The sequence below is a fragment of the Polypterus senegalus genome, chromosome 1, assembly GCF_016835505.1.
Source record: "Polypterus senegalus isolate Bchr_013 chromosome 1, ASM1683550v1, whole genome shotgun sequence".
Lineage (NCBI taxonomy): Eukaryota > Metazoa > Chordata > Cladistia > Polypteriformes > Polypteridae > Polypterus > Polypterus senegalus.
In genome coordinates, this window is record NC_053154.1 from 103,547,891 (window position 1) to 103,567,357 (window position 19,467).

Genomic DNA, 19,467 nt, shown 5'->3' on the forward strand with positions numbered 1-19,467 from the left:
ATGGGTTCAAGGGAGCGACTGCGCCCCCCTATCTACCACACCATATAGAAACAGATCCTAAAGGCATAATATACAGTGAGGACACACTAACAAATGACTAGGTAAGGTGGAAATATGGCAATTGAGAAAGTACAACAAATCTACCTATGGACTTCTCTGTTATTTTTGTAATCAACATGTTTAGATTGAAAATGACTGTTTTTAGGGAGTTAAGCTAAGTTTTGGTCTCATGCAATACTCTATTCATGTCCTGACTGGAATCCAGGTGTACAACGTGGCTTGAAATTTATATACGCAAGTCTACAGTCATTGTATGTAATTTGGTAATTTGATTAGGATTATTAGGTATTCTTTGATAACTAAATTACAAAAAGATGCAGATGTCATCATTAAGAGTTTCACCCTCTCACTTTAATTTTATATTTATTATATAAAATATAAATGTAAAATGTATTATATAAAATTTAAATGTATTATATTAAAATGATTATATAATTATAATATTATATTATATAAATTATATATTATTATTATTAATATTAATATAATTATATATTATATAAAATTATTATATAATTTTAAATATACAGTATAATATATATATTATATATATATAGTATAATATATACAGTATAATATATATAAATATATTTAACTTTATGTCAATTATTTGCTGTACAAGTTCTCTATCACTTCTGTATATATTCACAGGTTCTCATATTATGTATAAATTGACAAGAATGGTTAACTTTGATAGGCTGCACAAGTTTAAAACTAGGATGTGTATGTATTTTCTTAATTTGGTATACATTGTAGGCCAGCTCTTGCATGGTTTGTTAGCACTGTGGGAGCACACTTTTGCTTTGACACATGCACTGCATGTGTGCTGATGTGACGTTTTATATTATAAATATCATTGTGCATTTACATGTGGAAATCACCCTGTTTGTTTTTTTGAACTTTTCTTATTTTAGGAAAAGTGAATCCTTGCATAGAGAACAGAGAATAAACATATACCTGTAATACTGAACTAGGTATTCATGTCCCTTTCAATTTAGTTTTTTCTTTTGTCATTTTGGTTTTGGCCTTTTTTTGCAAATTCATCAAATAGATAACATGTTTGTCTAGGACAAAAAGTGTATGAATATCTCCCATTTAATACTACAATATAATTAATTGAATGATTGTTTTGATGCATCAGTCAGTTTGATTAAAACACACGGATGCCATCCCAGTGTCTGTATGACAATTCTGAGTAAAAACATAAAAAGCCCGGAGTCTGTACAATACTTGTTGTCATGGTGCTTTTTAATTTGTATACCCATCTGTATGAAGTTAATTTCCACCCATAAATTATTTATGAAGAACTTTTCAAATTCTCAGAACAGAATAACTCAGATCAGCTTTTCCAACCCATCATTTTAAATTTTCCTTCACTAACTAGTAGCTCATTAACAATTCCTGGTGGATGTAATAAAATGCCTTAACATATTTAACGGTGTATTGTTCATTTTTGCAGTCTTCAAGCAAGTGGTGGTTTAAGAAGTCATTGCCTTCAAACTTCTAACAGAATATATGTTGCCACTTGTTTCAGTTTTAAATGCTTAAATTCACTTTATTGAAAAACCCTGATCCAGCTATAAACTTAACCTTTATCAATAAAGGAACACATTTAATAAATTTATGATCATGAGAAGTAAAAGTGAAAGATATTGCTTACATTTAGTTTTAAAACCTTTGCAGTGTGGCCTTTAATTCTTTTAAGCTACTATGATCTTATGGAGTGTCATGATCATTTTTATGAAGGTTTCAAAGCTTTCCTTCCTGAAACCAGAACCATCTTGAAGACTGTCACAATGAAGGGCCAGATGGGAACATTTGCAGAGGGTAACAGAACAGGATTTCTCTGTTCAATAATCTCTGCTGAATGAAGAGATTATTGCCTTTTTGTGAATTCTAAATGGTAACAGGGCACATCATCCTTAACAGCGAAGATGAGGGGATAAAACAAAAATGGGTGCACTTACAGGGTTGAAAGTGAGACAAAACAGAAAGTGCAAAGTAAAACACAACTAAAAAAATGACAGCATTCAAGGAGAAACAAGGGAACAATATCAAAAATGAGTAAAAGGAATTTGGAGGAATAGGTGGCAAAAACAGTAACCCAGAAATGTGAATAAAAGCTTAAAAAGAGGTGTAAGGTAAAAAAAGGAATAAGGCCTAATGTAAAAATAAGTTATTATTTGTGCTGACCTTGCCATTGGTACATACATAGTCCTGGCAGGACTGTAACAGCTCACACTCCATGGTTGCTCCTGAAGCATTCGTCTGAACTGACTGCATCTTACTACTCCTAAATGTGTTCCTAACTTTCTTGACTGCATGCAGTTTCTTAATATGAACGTTGCTCCCTAGACCTGCAGCTGTGGTGATCTCAGGACTGTGACTCTGCATGCTAGCTTATTGTTTGTTAAATTAATAAGGACAACAAAATATCTGTTATGTGGTTCTTGTCACATAAGGTTAGCTTTATTTCATTTTAGGACTTGATGGTTGATGATTAGTAAGTAAGTGATTAAAACAACACAGTTAAGAATCTGTCTGCCCCCTAGTGGTAAAAACGTATATGAAATTATATTGAAACAAAATTTAAAAAATGAGTTGAATGGTTCAGAATATGAATCCAGTATTATAAAGTCACTCATAGAACACACATGTAGCCGTGCAATTGTAAGATAATGTACTACATGTGGTGAAGCACAATAAACTACCAATGCTGCAGATACTATATTAAACATAAATTATAAATCATATCTGCCTTGAATTATAATATGTACAAAATGTGTATTTTAAAATAATTTTATTCTAACTTTAGTGATTATTTATGATTGTAATATTTGTACTTAGGAGGCCCTTAATTATGTTAAGTGCTGTCACTCTAGCTTTAACATTTGTCCTATTTCAGAGAACTGCAATTATGATTATGCTTGTATATTTTGAGAATCAAAAGCAGGTTTGAAGGGTAGAGATAGGAAAGAAAGAGATTAACTTTGACTTTCAATGTGAGGAAGGGTTGAGGGATGGGGGAACCAAATATCCAGGGTAAAAAAGGAAAGACAGGAGAGGCTTAGGCAGAGCTGAGTGACAGAAGGCAGGATGAAGGGGTAGAAAGGGGTAAGGAAGACCTGTGGAGACAAAGAAGAACAAAAAGGAAAAGCAATATAACAGGACAAACATCTGTGAACTTTACTACGACTTCAAAAACACCAGTAGCAAGTTCAGTTGACATTACTAGAAATACTAGCAGTTCACAGAAGATGCAACCTCTGAATACTAAGCAATGCCTTCTTTTTTATCTGCCAAACAATGCTTGTTCTGCATCACATAATGTGCCACAATGCCATGGCTTTTCTGACATGGAATACAAATTATAAGTCAAAAAAGCTTGTGAGCAGTTAATAATCAAATGCGTTAATATGTTTATAGCTACTAGAGAAGACACTGATACTACATGGTACAGGATATGCAACACAACCTCTGCAAAATAACATGATGTAGAAAAATGTCACAAATTATGCTGTAGTACATTTGTACCTGACAGCAAGACTAAAACATATGCCAACTGAACTTGCTTAATGGTGTATTGTCATTTCTCATGAAGCAAACCTTATTTATATATTCATATAGCCCTACTCCATGCAAAACAATTTGTAACGTTAGTGACATGTTATAATTAACATTAGTATCATTAATTGAGGAAATCATATGCTTAACTACACAAATCTGTCATAATTAGCCAGCACCAGTCTAAATATTTCTGTCATAGCAGAATGTATAGCTTGATGATTTAAGCATGGATAACTGTTCATTTTTCTTTCTTGTAGTGAAATCTATTTAGTAAAATATAATTTTATAGTGTCTATCTTTAGAAAACTTTGTATATAAATGGTACATAGTATGACTGCGGTGGGCTGGCACCCTGCACAAGGTTTGTTTTCTTCCTTGCGCCCTGTGTTGGCTTGGATTGGCTCCAGCAGACCCCCGTGACCCTGTAGTTAGGATATAGCGGGTTGGATAATGGATGGATGGATGTATAGTATGAGTTCATTTTAGGAACACATTTTTTTTCTGGTATAGTTTACTGTTAAGTATTTGTGATGCAGTGGTCTTACTCTCTAATTGTCTGTTTCAGGTTTGCATAGTGTCCTTATGTCTGCCTGAGTTTTACTCTGAGTATGTCCATATTAGTTTAACTGGTAAATAGAAACTGGGGGGTGTACATGAGTGGGCCATGTGATGCACCTGCTTCCTGCCTTCTGCCCAACCCTGGCTCTAAATTGGATGAAGCAAGTTTTAGAATTTTACAGTATATTGTGATTTATATGAAACTCTGTAACATCTTTAGAGTTCATTGGTTCAGCCAAAAAATCAGCCAATCAAAATGAGTGACTTCAAAATAGTTCAGTTTTGTACCTAGACGACCTTTACTGTTTTCTGAGAAAATTGATCCACAACTTGTTCAAAGTGCTGTCAGGGTAGGCTTTGGCTTTAACTCAAGTAAATGGATGAATGAGTTCTACTATTTGTAAAAATATAGTAATCATGTTTGGGAATAAACTAAAATGAGCAAATAATATTTCTTAAAATTAGTTTTACTATGACTGTGCAGGTATAAATGCTAAATAAACGTCTCCCACGACTTTTCCATTTTGAGTAGGTTGGTGAGAAATAATGCAGAACAGTAATTCATTTGAGAGCGAGGGCATTCAATAATCTCTGATGAACAGCAATGTCAGTTTATCTGTAGCAGAGGACAACATTAAATAAAATAGGTTTCTAGGCTAATAAAACATGAATTTTCAAGATCCTCCACTTTACTATGTGCTGACAAAATTTAAAACATTATTCAAGCTAGCAACACCAATCTTATTAGGATGATATCATTCAGTCAGTCATTGTCCAACCCGCTATATCCTAACTCAGGGTCACAGGGGTCCGCTGGAGTCAATCCCAGCCAGCACAGGGTGCAAAGCAGGAACAAATCCCTGGGCAGGGTGCCAACCCACAGCAGGGCACACACACTCACACACCAGGGACAATTTAGGATCGCCAATGCACCTAACCTGTATATCTTTGAACTGTGGGAGGTGTGGGAGAACATGCAAACTCCACGCAGAGAGGATCTGGGAAGCAAACCCAGGTCTCCCTACTGTGAGGCAGCAGCACTACCACTGCGCCACCGTGCCACCATGTTAGGATGATATGATAGTTCTATTTATTTTTTATACAAACTCAATAAGACGTTTCTAGAGCTACTAAACCTTTTCCAGTAGACACAAACTGTCCTTTAAAACTATTTTCTTATGAGATGATTACAATAACTACAGCAGCATAGTGAGACATAATGGTTTGTTAGATGGTGTTAATGGGCTAACCTCCTTGAAAGTGGATTATAGTTTTAATGAAGGAATGCTGTACTTTTATATAATATATTGGTAATTATACACAGTATGAGACAGCAGGGTGATACAATGGTTAGTGCTGCTCGTTCAAACCATTGGGACACAGTTTCAGTTCCTGACATGGTAGCTATCAATATGGAAATTGGATACTCTACCTGTGTCCAAGTGTAAATTTTTTAGATACTTCAGTTTGAACCACTTCTTTTAGGTAAGCTGGAAACTGTAAATAAGGCCTGTGTAATGCATGCCAGTGTGTGCAAAGGGTGCGCTGTGTGATATATGGCTCCCAAAGCTGACTCTGCAATGGAAAAGGTACTTTGAAAGTATAAATGAAAGAATAGCTGGATAGAGGAAAGATCTGGTAAAAACATGTAATTGTATGAAAGAAGAAGGAAACAGGCTGTAAAATAAAGCTGAAAATAAGCACTTGAAAAGATGAGTTTGTGGTGCCTGATAAGCAGAAAGTTTAATAACAGCTGGAAAACATGCAGCAAAATAATTATTTAAAAAATCTGAGGCATGAAGTGGTTGCATCAATCTAGAGTAAACTTTATGTTTCGATATTTAGATATTCACATTGAATATTTCATTTGGGAAATATTCTCTTTGACAATGATTTTTACACTTCAGAACTGGCAGCTTATGAAAGAGTGTAGCATTAGTAGATATGGTAAAAAAAAGATGAGCTGCATGCACTAAAATGATTAAATAAAATATCTAGTTGAACAGAAGCACATACATCCCTGGAGCACTCAAGTAACTGCCAAATCTAAAAGGACTAATACAATTTCATACTTTCAAGAAAATTACTTGGACGTGACAATAAATCAAATGTGTCATTCATAGTTGACGCAATTAGATTTGACAGCTCGTTGTCACTGTGATCGAGACAGAATCTCTATGGTTAATTTTTTGCTTGACTTACCCGACTTCCTTTCTCTCCTGATGGTCCAATTAAACCCTAAAAATAAAAGTAATAAAAGGAAAGAGCAGAATAAATATATAAGTAAGTAGATAAGCATATCTGTAAAATTGTCACAAAAAGGCACATAAACATAGTTAAAAATAAAAAGATTTAAATGACTGCAACATAATTTTAATTTACAGTTTTAAAATGCAATACTAAACAAACATAATGTTCTCAAATAAAAAAGAGAAAGTGATGATACTAACAGTTTTAAGTTTTTGGATGATTCAGAGTTTTACATACAAGAGACAAGGACTGGTGTCAAAAAGAACTTGTGTGTTCTTTATTATTGCCTGATTCAAATTTTTAAAAGGATAATTGTTGAATTCCAATAGTTAGTTTTTTTTTTACTGTTAATCTTTATTAAACCTAAGGGTCCAAGTCCAAAGTCAAGCCTTGAATGTCAAGTATAAAAGAAAGAAAAGACATTACATTTTTCAATAGTAATGAAAGTCGATATTAACTACTCTCACTATTATGTTATGTCATTTTTGCTGCTTCCTTTTCTAAATACATTATCATTACTAGATAGGACTCATTTCCTGTGTGGTATAGTTTTATATTATACTAACAGTGTTACCCGTTTTCACCCAGGAAATTTCTAAAGACAATCAGCCTCAGCTATGGTGCTATTGGTTAACTGGATGTATCAGAAGTACTTTGTTTCTAACTAAGCACCTTTTTGTATGCAATATTTGTAGTTTTTATGTATTCTTTATTTATTTTTTTACTAGAGGCTAATATTATTAGTTCACTTGAGCTCCTTACTCTTAAATATGCTACATACATTTGCACATGACTAAAACATTGTTCTTGCTTCTCCTAGTGACTGATCTTGCCTTTTCTTGATGGTCAATGCAAAACTTAATTTAAGTGGAAACTAAATTCTTTTAAATTGAAAATAATTTAATTATATATTTATGATTTGTATTTGTTTATGTTGTTCACTCTAGACATAGCCAGTCCATAATGATGTAACACTGAATTATGCTGTACTTTAACTTATTACGAACAGCAATGTTATTTAGAGGCTGCACATTTAGGTGGTGAAATGAAATGAACATTTTATTTTTTGAGTTGTTTTCTGTATGTGATTGAAGGGAAACAAAGTTTCAAAGATGGTTTGGGGGCTTCTTAAACTATTGCTGGTGGGTGTACCGGCCCTCTTCAAGCACTGGCTCTCTCCCTGTAGTGACGTCTTTGGTCGTAGGGATAAGCAAACACATCAAATGTAAACAATGCAGGGAACAACTTCTTTTGCATGAAAGAGTGAGGTTTTAGTATATGATTTTGAGGACTGAGGGAAATGAGATCGGAGCCTGTTGATGTTACTGTATAAAAAAAATTGAAGAGCCCTTCAAACCCTGATCCCTTTTCTTTTCCCTAGGTGAAATATTTTGCCTTCTTCACTCCTTCCATCTTATTGCTATTCCTGTTCTGCCAGCAGCATTCATTTGCGTACATGGCAATCTCAATAACTCTGAGCGATCAGTTGTCAGCACTAAGTGTTAGAAATGCTTCTCTTGCTACAACATTGTTATTATTAAATATCAAAAGTTAAAAAATCACGTGCCCGCTAAATTTCTTTCTGTCAAATTTACCACAGAATTTTTGAGATATTGGGATATTTAGTTTTCCTATTATGTTGTGGAAGGATTTAACCTTAAATATATCAGAAAGTCTTTTCTCAGTCGATACCTTTTGACTTAGATGTAGCATCCTGGCAAATTTCAGCTTTTCAACTAAACATGATATAGTGTTTTTGTTGATGAGTAAATGAGTCTGTCAATCAAATTTACATTACATTTATATAGATTATAGGTTTGATAACTTAATTCTCCTCCTATAACCACCTTTACTTTTTATCTTGTCTGTTTATCTTGTTTTTAAACAATCTATACCCATTTTATCAAAAAATAATTGATTTTTGCTCTTGTGTTTTAACTGCTGGTTACTTTTTTAATATTGTTACAGTTGATTTTTTTCTCAAGGTTTGCATATATTCATTTGCATTGTGATGTAGTACATTTTTGAACTTCTGACAATGGCCATTTGTAAATAATAATAATCCATGCATAGACTTCTCCAGTACCTCAGTTCACTCACGTTCAAGTGCAAGCTGACCTGGTTCAGTCTGGTCACAAACCATTATAATGTCCCATATTTCCTGCATCAAAAATCAACCCTCAGTTTTTAATCTCCTGATCTCTACCCTCTTAACTGGTTTACATGTGGCTCTGGGAGGATTTATCTGAAGATTGCTTTGTCACTTTTGATTCAGAGGGCACAGACTGTCTGTGTGGAGTCGGAAGACTTTCCATCTGTTTATGTGTTTTATTTTTGTTTTTTTTGTTTGTTTTTTTTCCCTGGGTATTCTGTTTTTTCTTCCATGTCTCAAAGATGTATGTTAGGCTTATTAATGTTTGAGCATGTGCATGAGTGTGCGGTGCAAAGGTCTGGCACACCATTGTTGCAGATTCTTGTTTTTCACCTGCTGCTACCAGAGCAGCCACTGACCAAGACAACCCTCAACAGAATTAATCAGGCTTTTTTTAACCTTTAAGTGATGTTATAACAAGTACCATAGATTATGTTTACCTAAACAGACAGTACTTTTTTCTTTTTGTGTTTATCTTTATGGTGACATCAAGATCACCATTTTGTGAATATGGGCACCGCCATTAATGTATCTAGTCTGCCACAGACAGCACTGACAGAAGATTTTTAAGTAAATGACTAGAAGAAGAGACATGAGCCGAGGAACAAGCAAAGATTTACAACCGGAAAGTCAGATAAACATTATTGTCTAATAAGAAAATCAAAATACAGCAGGAAAGTGACAAAAAATTATCCAACCCACTATATCCTAACTACAGGGTCACGGTAGTTTGCTGGAGCCAATCCCAAGGCACAAGGCAGGAAACAAACCCCGGGCAGGCTGCCAGCCCACTGCAGGGCACACACACACACACAACAAGCACACACTAGGGACAATTTACGATCGCCAGTGCACCTGACCTGCATGTCTTTGGACTGTGGGAGGAAACCGGATTACCCAGAGGAAACCCACGCAGACATGGGGAGAACATGCAAACTCCATGCATGAAGTGAACCCGGGTCTCCTTACTGCGAGTCAGAAGTGCTACCCACTGCTCCACCGTGCCTCCCCAAAACATTACATTTGTAACCAAGTCATAATAGAACTTGGCCACTAAGATTCTGTGTGTTGCTAGACATGCAGTGCACACACTATGTGATGACATGGTGGCCTGCTTACATGAAATCACTTAAGGTTTTTGAAGATATCAGGACTTTGCATAAAAACAGCAAGACATTGCAAGTCATTTAGAGTAAATCATCTTATTTCTGAATCTAGTTTTGACCTTTCCTATTTAACAAAAAGTTTTGCACTGTAAACTGTGATCTGCAGTTTCTATTTCTAGTGTACTAACTTCTGCTGATACATACCTAAAAGTAAATGAAAATAAGTCCAGTCATTCAACTTCGAGGACTTGTGTGAAAATTCTCAATTTAATTATTCTGCTGAGGACAATATCAACTCGATTCGCCCGAACTCTGGCAAGAAACATACTCACATGCTCAGATAAATCTAGATCATCAGACAGGTAATATATTTTACATTTTTTTTCCTGATGTATTATGTGCACCTTTAGTTGTAATAATTATGTTTCCACCAACTGGGCAGGTAGCTGAAAGTGTTTGGAAGCTTCTAACCTTTGAGGTGGTTGCCCTGAACAATGTGCACCTTCCCTTACTCCACTTGAAAGAGACAATGACTAACTCTCTTTTTCCTTTTGTACTTGGTATATTTCAATCCAGTTAAAGATATATCTACAGTATATATCTAGTGCTGTTCACTGTGATAGCAGCACCCAATCTGTTCTCTGCCTCTTTGTTCATCAGTAAAGCAAAGCTCAGCCTCTATAGCAACCGAAACTTACATACAGCTGAGTGGCAGCAGAGAATGGTGAACAAATGCTGGGGTATGAGAGCTTAAAATCAAAAATAAAGAAGCAGATGAATCAGCAACCAACAATAGCATGCTAGACAGGATACATGAATTACATTTATTAATTTTTAATGAAACATAATTTGAAACCTTGGCAGTTTAATATATTATCATGTACATGTATATTACTACTGTGGTGGGTTGGCACCCTGCCCTGGATTGGTTCCTGCCTTGTGCCCTGTGTTGGCTGGGATTGGCTCCAGCAGACCCCCGTGACCCTGTATTCGGATTCAGCGGGTTAGAAAATGGATGGATGGATGGATGTATATTACTATATATAGCAGTTCATGTACCACTATCATTGTTGCTTTTTGTTTGTGTGTGTGCATCTTTTATTAATATTATTTTATTACAATTTAACTTTATTACAAATTTATCAAGTCCCCTTTGTGGTCCTTTTCATTTATATGGAAAGATTTGGCAACCTTTGTTATTTTAAAAAGTAAAAATACACCTTTTTAGATTGTTTAGTACAAATTAGAACTATGCAAACCATCCATAGTAGTTTTCTGGCCAGGAGACGAACCAGGAATCCAACACTGTTAAGTAAAAATGCTACGTACTGTGGCTCCAGGTCATCTTCTGATTAAATAATACTGGCATGTTGCTTAAATCACAATATTGTAATAGGTATATTTATGATATTTTCATATGGTTATGTTTGGAGTATATAACAGGATGCAGTATTTGCTATGGCTGCTACCACTTGAACATCTGTCTTTTTTAAACAGAGAGAAAGAGCTGACAGCAGAAGAGAAAGTATAAGTGAAAGACAGAATCACAACAGGAAAACCAATGCTTTTATTAAACTGCTGTTTTAGTGGCTCTTAGTGTACTTCAATTAAATGCCTTTCTCCCAGCTAACATCTACATGTATTGTTTACACTCACATACAGTAACTACATGAATAAAAGAAAACTGACAACCCTGTTTTAAAAAGTAGTATTATAAAGATGATCTGTTCTAAAATCACTTTCACAAAACCTGAAAGAAAAAAAAAATACAACATATAAATATTGCGACCCCTACGGGGCATTCTTAAGCCAGCCCCAAACACAGAAAAGTCCAGCAAAGTGATTTATTGATCAAAATGATAATCACAGAAGTACAGGGATAGAAGTTTGCATAAAAAGAAAAACAAAAAACATAAGCTACAAAGGACCCGACTCCACAATATTCAATTGTTCATCCTCTGTCCACCTTCCTCCTCCTTTCCCTCCCTTGCGGACAGTACTGGTACCTCCTTCTCTATATCTTTGTCAGGTGAACCCTTTCCTTTACTTCACGCCTGACTCCAAGCTCACCCTATTGAGGGTGGAAGATGTTTCTTTTAAAGGGTAGGCCAAGACCCTCTAGAAGGCATGTAGCCAATTTCTTAAAGGTCCAGACATACACACATATATTTGGCTAGAACACAGCTACAGCTCCCTGCTGCCCCTGAGTGGCCCGAAGTACTAACTGGTGTCCTGTTGACCTCCTATAGCCACCTTTAATACTTCATCTGGGACAGCCAAACAGCTCCTTGGCCTATATATATATTATATATATATAATGTGGCATCCGGCCGGGCTGGAGCCTGGCCGGGACGCCCAGGAGGACCGGAGGAGGGCTTGTACCTCCTCCAGACCGCGAGGGGGCGACCGCCCTGGTTACGTTGGGGGCCATGGGTAGAGGGCTTGGAAGCCCAGCCCTGTAGGGACCTGTGGCCACCGCCAGGCGGCGCCCCGGTGCCTGAACAACCCTGGAGCCCAGTACTTCCGCCACACCAGGAAGTGCTGGGGGGAAGAAGACAGGGGACACCCGGAGGGCTTCCGGGTGCGCAGCCAGCACTTCCGCCACACTGAGGCGTGTCTGCGGAGGAGTGCCGGGAAGCAGCTGGAGCCCATTCGGGTTCCTATTTAAGGGGCCGCCTCCCTTCATTCAGTAGCAGAAGTCGGGTGGAAGAGAGACGGAGCTGGAGAGAGGACTGGAGGTGGCCAGAAAGAGAGGCACGAAGGACTGTGTGGCCTGGACATTGGGGGAACGGTGTTGGAGGCACTGGGGTGCACGTGAAGTATTACTGTAAATATATTGTAAATAAAGGGTGTGTTGAGTGAACATAAGATGTCCGTCTGTCTGTGTCCGGGCCAGCGTTCACAATATATATATATATTTATATACACACACACACACACACACACAAGTGTAAAGATACTGTTTATAGCTTACAGGAATTCCCGGGGGGCCTATTGGTCCTACTTCTCCTGGATCTCCTTTATCACCCTATAAAAAGAAGAAATGGATAATTAAATGTAAATTGAGCTTGAAATATTTTTGTGCAAGTAGAACAATAAAACCAAACATTAAATATAAAAGTTAGCAAAAGATTCAACAAATAATGGTAAAAGGTTAGTCAGATTAAATGAACTACATATATAGTTTTTAATAAAACTTATCTTACTAAATATTTTTTTTGAAACCTTGCCAGTTTAGTATATTATCATATATATTACATAGCAGGTTATGTACTGCCATCAGGTGACAGTGTTTTAATTTTAAATGTTAGACATGCAAGTAAGAAATTAATTGCACACTTGATAGTAAACTTGACTTAACTTTACATTATTGTTTTTGTCATTTTGCACATGCTTTTGATTTAAGTCAAGGATGTGATTATGGTGTGCACGTATCATACAACCTATACTGGCAAACAGAACAAAGCAATGGAAGCCATTTTCTCACACTACAAGTAAAATAAGAGCCACAGTTCTCATTGTAGGTTTTTAAACTTAGAACTTCAGTAAAATAATAAATAAAAACTACATTTGTACAGAATTGCTGTCTTGTTTGCTTAATTTTTTTTTTCATAATTTAGAATGTGCTGTGGGCAAGTTTGGCCTCTGAGATTACAAGCATTTCCAGTAATCAAACGTGTCCATTTCTGCAGCTTAAAACAAATCTAAAAGACATGTGGAGGACTTAATAAAAATAAAGCATCATGGATAGTTCCTCTGCAGTTCAACTTAAATTCAAATAATGAGATGGATAAGACATTTGAGAAAAAAATGGATAAGAGTCAATTGCAGCAAAACCATTGCCACAAAAATTAACACTTCATAGCAAGAGACAAAAATAAAATACAATGCAATAGCTGATTTCAGTAGGTCAAATGAAAGGTGTGACATGTATACTTTATACCATATTCTTCCAGATTGTTATGAGGGCATTATGCAATACACCATAACCAAGTTTTGTGAAAAATCGGCATTATTTAATTCAATAAATAATATACTTAGAGGTAGCATTTTTAGTTGCTTTGTATAATCATCTGTGTTATCAAAACAACTGAGATCGATGGACTTAGACTTGTTTCATTAGCTCTGAAGAGACAAAATTAGTGTAACAAACATACAATGTAGTCTGCACTGCTCAGTAGTCCTTTACAGAAGCTCTATATTTCTCATGGTTTTTCTTTTTCTGTTACTGAACATACAGGGTGATTCAAAAAGATTCATCCTATTTCAAAATGATTCATTTCACTTGTAAATCGTTACATAACAATGCAGTAAATTGTAAATGGTTTTTGGTGAGCATAAAGTTTATTATGTAATTTTACAAGTGCTCAATATGACCTCTGCCAGCTGTATGGACAACATCAACGCAACGGTCAAATTCATCCCATACTTGCTTGAGCATGTCGGGTGTCACTGTATTCATGGCTCTTTCAATGTGATTTTAGAGATCATTCTGTGTTGTTGGGAGTGGTGGCACATAAACAGAATCCTTAATGTAGCCCCAGAAAAAAAAGTCACACAACGAGAGATCTGGTGATCTTGGGGGCAAGAAGTGGAGTCCCAACTCATGGGCTTCTTTTTGTCTGTCTGTCTGTCTGTCTGTCTGTCTGTCTGTCTGTCTGTCTGTCTGTCCGTCCATCCATCCAAATGCCCTAACTAAATTGTTCACCATGTCCCTTATTAGTTAATTATCTATCTTACCTCTTCATCACCTAAGAGCTAATGTGTGTTGAATGTACTGGTGCATAAACAGCTGTTATAGTTCCCCACTGTCTATATGAAGTACTTTAAGTAACAGTTGAAATTAAATTATTGTTATTATTATTCACATGAGATTATAAGAAACGTGAGAAAACTATGTATCTATCTATGTCTATTTAGTTTTTTTTCCAGAAAATGTCTTGAAACTTTCTGAATTAACCTAAATCTTTGACCTAAATCACATGCATTCATTTTTAAAGATGCCCATTAACACTTATTTATAAAGCTAGAATGTAGAAGCACTAAAACCAAATCCAATTTTATATCTGTGACATAACTGAATTCACATTATTTTCTAATATAGACATACATATATGTAGTACTGTATATGTCTACTAAAAGGCTAAAGTTTGTTGAACATTAAATCATATGATATTAGCAGATAAAAGACAAGAAAGAGTCTGCGCTTCATAGATTCTGTGCAGTGCTACAATGTACTGTTCGGCGGATGTTTTAGAAAGATAAAGACTGAAATGATAAATCTGGATTTATTTGTACAATGTTCTTCAAATATTCATGCAAATGCCTTTTCTGAACTTGTGTAATTTCCCACAGGTCGCACAAAGCCTGAGCTTGCTGAAGCCTGTCTCTACATAAACAGGTACAATAAAACAATACTATTCTATTAAGTCATACTCATGCTCTATAAAAACAAAACTCACAGAAAACCCATGTAGACAAAAATAGAATTTTATGGACTCCACACAGATAATGATCAGGGCTGGGATTTCAATCATGCTGAATAAAGATTGGCGCACTAACCACTGGCCACACTTGAACATATTTGTAATATGTAAAGGTTACGTATTCATCCATGTATCCATTAGTCAATCTGGTTAATTCAGTTCAGGGACACTGGGGATGAAGTCTGACTGGGGTGCACACACATACACACACACACACCATGCCAATTAATACACACATAACCAATTACTTTGTTAAAATGGTAATGTCATACTGTATATGCAAAGATGTGGAATTCATTCAACTTGTATACCCTTGTTCTGTATGTTATCAAAATGTGTTCATATACTCAAAAGCTTTTTCAAAAGAATTCACAAATAAATGATCTCCAGGCTGTTATTAGTTTAATTTATCCACTCTTACATCCTGTTCATGGTACTAATGTACAAAAATTCAGAACAAAAATGTTTTCTACTCACCCGCTCTCCTTTTGGTCCTGCTAGCCCTGCCACACCAATTGGTCCTGGTGCTCCCTTTAATGTAATAAAACATGGATTGTTTAAATTTCAAATTTGATTTAGCATTATCTTAAAAAAAATCAGGAAATGACAATTCAAAGGGACAAGTAGTGGCGCTTATATTAAAATATTTGGTCCACAAATTTAATACAGGCAATTCTAATTAGGAACCATTACTATTCAAAATAGAATTGTATTGCATTTTAATTTATATTCATTGCATGATATTGAAGATCAGCTGTTCTCTTTCAATTGTGAGTGAAAGCACAGGATATACAGCAGAATTCAAAATCATACTCAGTGAGAAGAATAAGCGTATTTGACATGCATCTGTATTCAAAAATGATTTACTGTAGAAGAAAGGAACAGCATTTGTAAATGGACAAGACTGCTCCTGATAGAGTAACAAAGTTGCAGAAAAGCCAGTAATAGGAAGTTTATCTTGCTGGATAAAGGATTCTTCAGACATCTGATATTTCGCCTGTATTAGTTTAAGTATATTCCAAATTAAAACAAATGCTTTCACCTCACATAAGAATTTGGTAAAACAGTTTGGAAGGTGCACTGATTCTCAATTAAAAGTAGTAGTAGGACAACTAACTATCCATTTAAAAATGCACTAATCCAAAATGTACTAGTCAATTGCAAGGCACCTAATGAAACTTCAGAACAAAGACATACTGTAAACTCAGACACACGCAGGCAGAGGAATACAAGAGGAGATACAGAGGGTATGGACTTGTGCCACTCACCACTGGGCCAGGCCTGCCGTCTAAGCCATGTGCACCCTGGACAGTAGGTTAGAGTTAAGGAAAACAGAGGGGAGAAACGGGAGGAGGGATAAGGAATAAATAAAGCCATGACATGATGATATTTCAAAAACACAAACAATAATAACAACAACAAAAACAACATATACTGAACAGTTACAGTTAGAGGCAGTAAAACCAGCCTAGTATATTAGATGCAACAAATCAGCATGGTAAAAATCTTCCTTCTTGACTACAAAAATGTGCAACCCCCAATAAATTATTTGCTAGGTTTGGCTGTAAATTGACTGGCCAATGTCCGATCTTTTCCTCGATTTCGGGATTTGGCCAGCCAGTTTGCGAAATGGCATGGGGCGATCGGCCAAAGTCAGAAGAAAAAAGGCATGGGCAGCGATTTGTTGCGCACTTAGTTGTGCAATTGCATCGAGTGTAGCCTTGGCGGCTCTTGTTCAGAAAGCGGATGCCACTTGGTTGTTTCACAATAATTAAGAATACGTATATGAGTAGGTTTAACATTTCTGTTATCATTTTAGCCCTAAAATAGTGACTTAACATCAGGGACCTATATAATTGACCTTAAGGTTAGTGTTGGGGCGAGGCGACGGCCGTCTCAAGTGGCTTCTGCTTTCTGAACAAGACTAGCCTTGAGCAGTTTCTCATGCAGAATGGAAAACTCATTTCTGAATCTGTATCTGAAAGTTTTTAAGCATCTTCGCACCTTGAGCGGACTGTCTTACATCAGTGCATCGAATTTTGGCCAGGGAGTTCTTGCCACTTTGTGAAATGGCAGGCCAATGTAGCATATACGTTGGTCATTTCTAGTAATTTGGGCTTTGGTCACACCTCACGACCAAAATGCAAAATGGCCATCCAAAAAAAAAGGTAAGTATGGTAGAGCACTCTGGTATAGTGTTTATAACAAACAACATCATATTTAAAAACTGAAAATTGATGTGATTCCCTATTAAATTGAAAAGCACATTAGTTAATTTTGTTGCAATATGCCTATGTTTATTCAAGAGCTGGTGTACTCCACTGTAATTAGCACAATTCTGAAACAAAAACTTATATCAAAGGGTGCTTTACTACATGTGATCAGAAGAGATTTGTTCCACTGATAGCTGAAAGTATGACCTTGGGTGCTGCCAGTTTGGAGGTAGTGACAAAAGGCTAAACAGGTTTATTTTCCAAAGCAGCTATACTCATTGACAATGGTGAATATTACTGCATGTAGGCTTCTATAAAGAAGAGACTTTATAAAACAAGGCCATTCTACATTAAGTGGCACTATACAGTCTACAACGTGAGGCTTGCAAATTGTTTCCAAATGCAAGCATGCTCTGAAAATACAGTATAAACATTTGGGATCTTAGATTTCAATAAGGGGAAGTATGGAGACTTTGTCAAAAGAGAGACAATAAACTACTATTTACATTTAGAATAACAATTATGAGAAAGATCGTTGTTATTATAAAATTGCTTCAATTTGTACTACAATTCCTGACTTAGTAATATTCTAAGTTCTACATTTAGTAAAGTTGATCTAGAGCCTTGAGAGCGGGTTTCCTAGTTAACTAATGAAAACAGTTGCACATTGAAAGAGCAAGAATGATCAGACAAGGAAAGGAAGCTAAATGCTTGTTTTTGTTTGGTAATGCTCAGAGAAGTAAAAGCGGTCAAGGAGATACTCAGGGTGTCTGGCCTTGTAAACTGTGATTGCATAAGTATAAGGATTTGGTGTAACTAACATTAAAGATCAACCTCATTTGGATTATTATCAAAGTAACCTGTTACAATATAAAAGACTTTGCAAGGTCTGGTTGTAAAAAAAATGCTACAAAAATAAATAATATCAAATTGAGGTTGGATGTATAGTTTTATTTATGCTCATAAATAGTGGATAATTAAAGTTAGGGTAAGTCTTCTCTAAATGGCACCAGCTGTCAATTGGTAAACTAAGCATTGTTACATCAATTAATTTAATTTATATTTGAAAATGTATTTATTTAATCACTAACTGCCCTGTAAAAAATACATTTCAAAGGATCTATGAAAAATAATTTTCCGTTTCTGAAAATAAAATACGTTTCTAATCATTCACTCTTGAATATTCAAACATGGTGGACCTTTCTGTCACCTGTTAATGTTTCCTCACTCCTCCAGTTAGTAATATGCTGAGTTATTGGATGGGCTGAGGTGATGTGATGTGACGGTTTTGCAAAATGTCATACCCAACCGCTATTAAAAAGTATATTGGAGATCATTTTTCCCACACTAAAAGTATGTATTGATCACAAGGAGAAGAACAATTGACGTGTCCATAATATAACTCATGCATATTAGATTAGTTAACAACCTGCAAAGGGAAGTTTAATGAATAATGAGAAGACCGGTGAAGAGTCTTAAAAAATGTCTTTTTAGATGTTTCACCATGCCACAATATATTTTAGACTTGTTAGTATAGTATAAAAAATTGTTTTAACTGTAACAAATGCATGTTTACTTTATTTTAGGAAACATGAAACACTGAAATAAATAAATACACTTTAAGATGATATTTGGTTCATAAATAGTATAGAATACTTACGGGAAGTCCAAGTGGGCCTCTGTCTCCTTTCTCACCCTTTACACCAAGATCCCCTTTAATTCCCTTTGCACCATCAGCACCAGGTTCACCCTGTAGGCAAAAGAAAATAATTTAGATTCAGCAGTAACATGTTTTTTGTTATATGTCATGCTTTTTCTGTTTTTTTCTTGCATATTTTCTTGACTGTACAGTTAGGCCCATAAATATTTGGACAGAGACAACTTTTTTCTAATTTTGGTTCTGTACATACCATCATGAATTTTAAATGAAACAACTCAGATGCAGCTGAAGTGCAGACTTTCAGCTTTAATTCAGTGGGGTGAACAAAAAGATTGCATAAAAATGTGAGGGAGTGACCAGGTGAAAGTGACGAGCCGTAGAAGGCCGCAGAAAGGCAACGGAAGTCTGGAGGCTT

The 19,467-nt window shown here is 35.8% G+C and overlaps 1 protein-coding gene across 14 annotated transcripts in view; it reads right to left on the reverse strand.

Moving 5' to 3' along the window:
* The window catches only part of col13a1 (collagen, type XIII, alpha 1), a 273,440-nt gene that overhangs the window by 34,784 nt on the left and 219,189 nt on the right, over window positions 1-19,467 (reverse strand). For 12 of the 14 annotated variants that reach the window (XM_039755089.1, XM_039755081.1, XM_039755058.1 and 9 more), the window contains 5 exons: window positions 19,053-19,142; window positions 16,448-16,483; window positions 15,657-15,710; window positions 12,668-12,721; window positions 6,388-6,423 (listed from right to left, as the gene is read on the reverse strand). In XM_039755089.1, coding sequence (XP_039611023.1) covers window positions 6,388-6,423; window positions 12,668-12,721; window positions 15,657-15,710; window positions 16,448-16,483; window positions 19,053-19,142 — 270 coding nt within the window. Of the gene's footprint in view, window positions 1-2,931; window positions 3,186-6,387; window positions 6,424-12,667; window positions 12,722-15,656; window positions 15,711-16,447; window positions 16,484-19,052; window positions 19,143-19,467 lie in introns of those variants that run through there. The other 2 variants (XM_039755019.1, XM_039755037.1) reach the window with 2 other exon arrangements.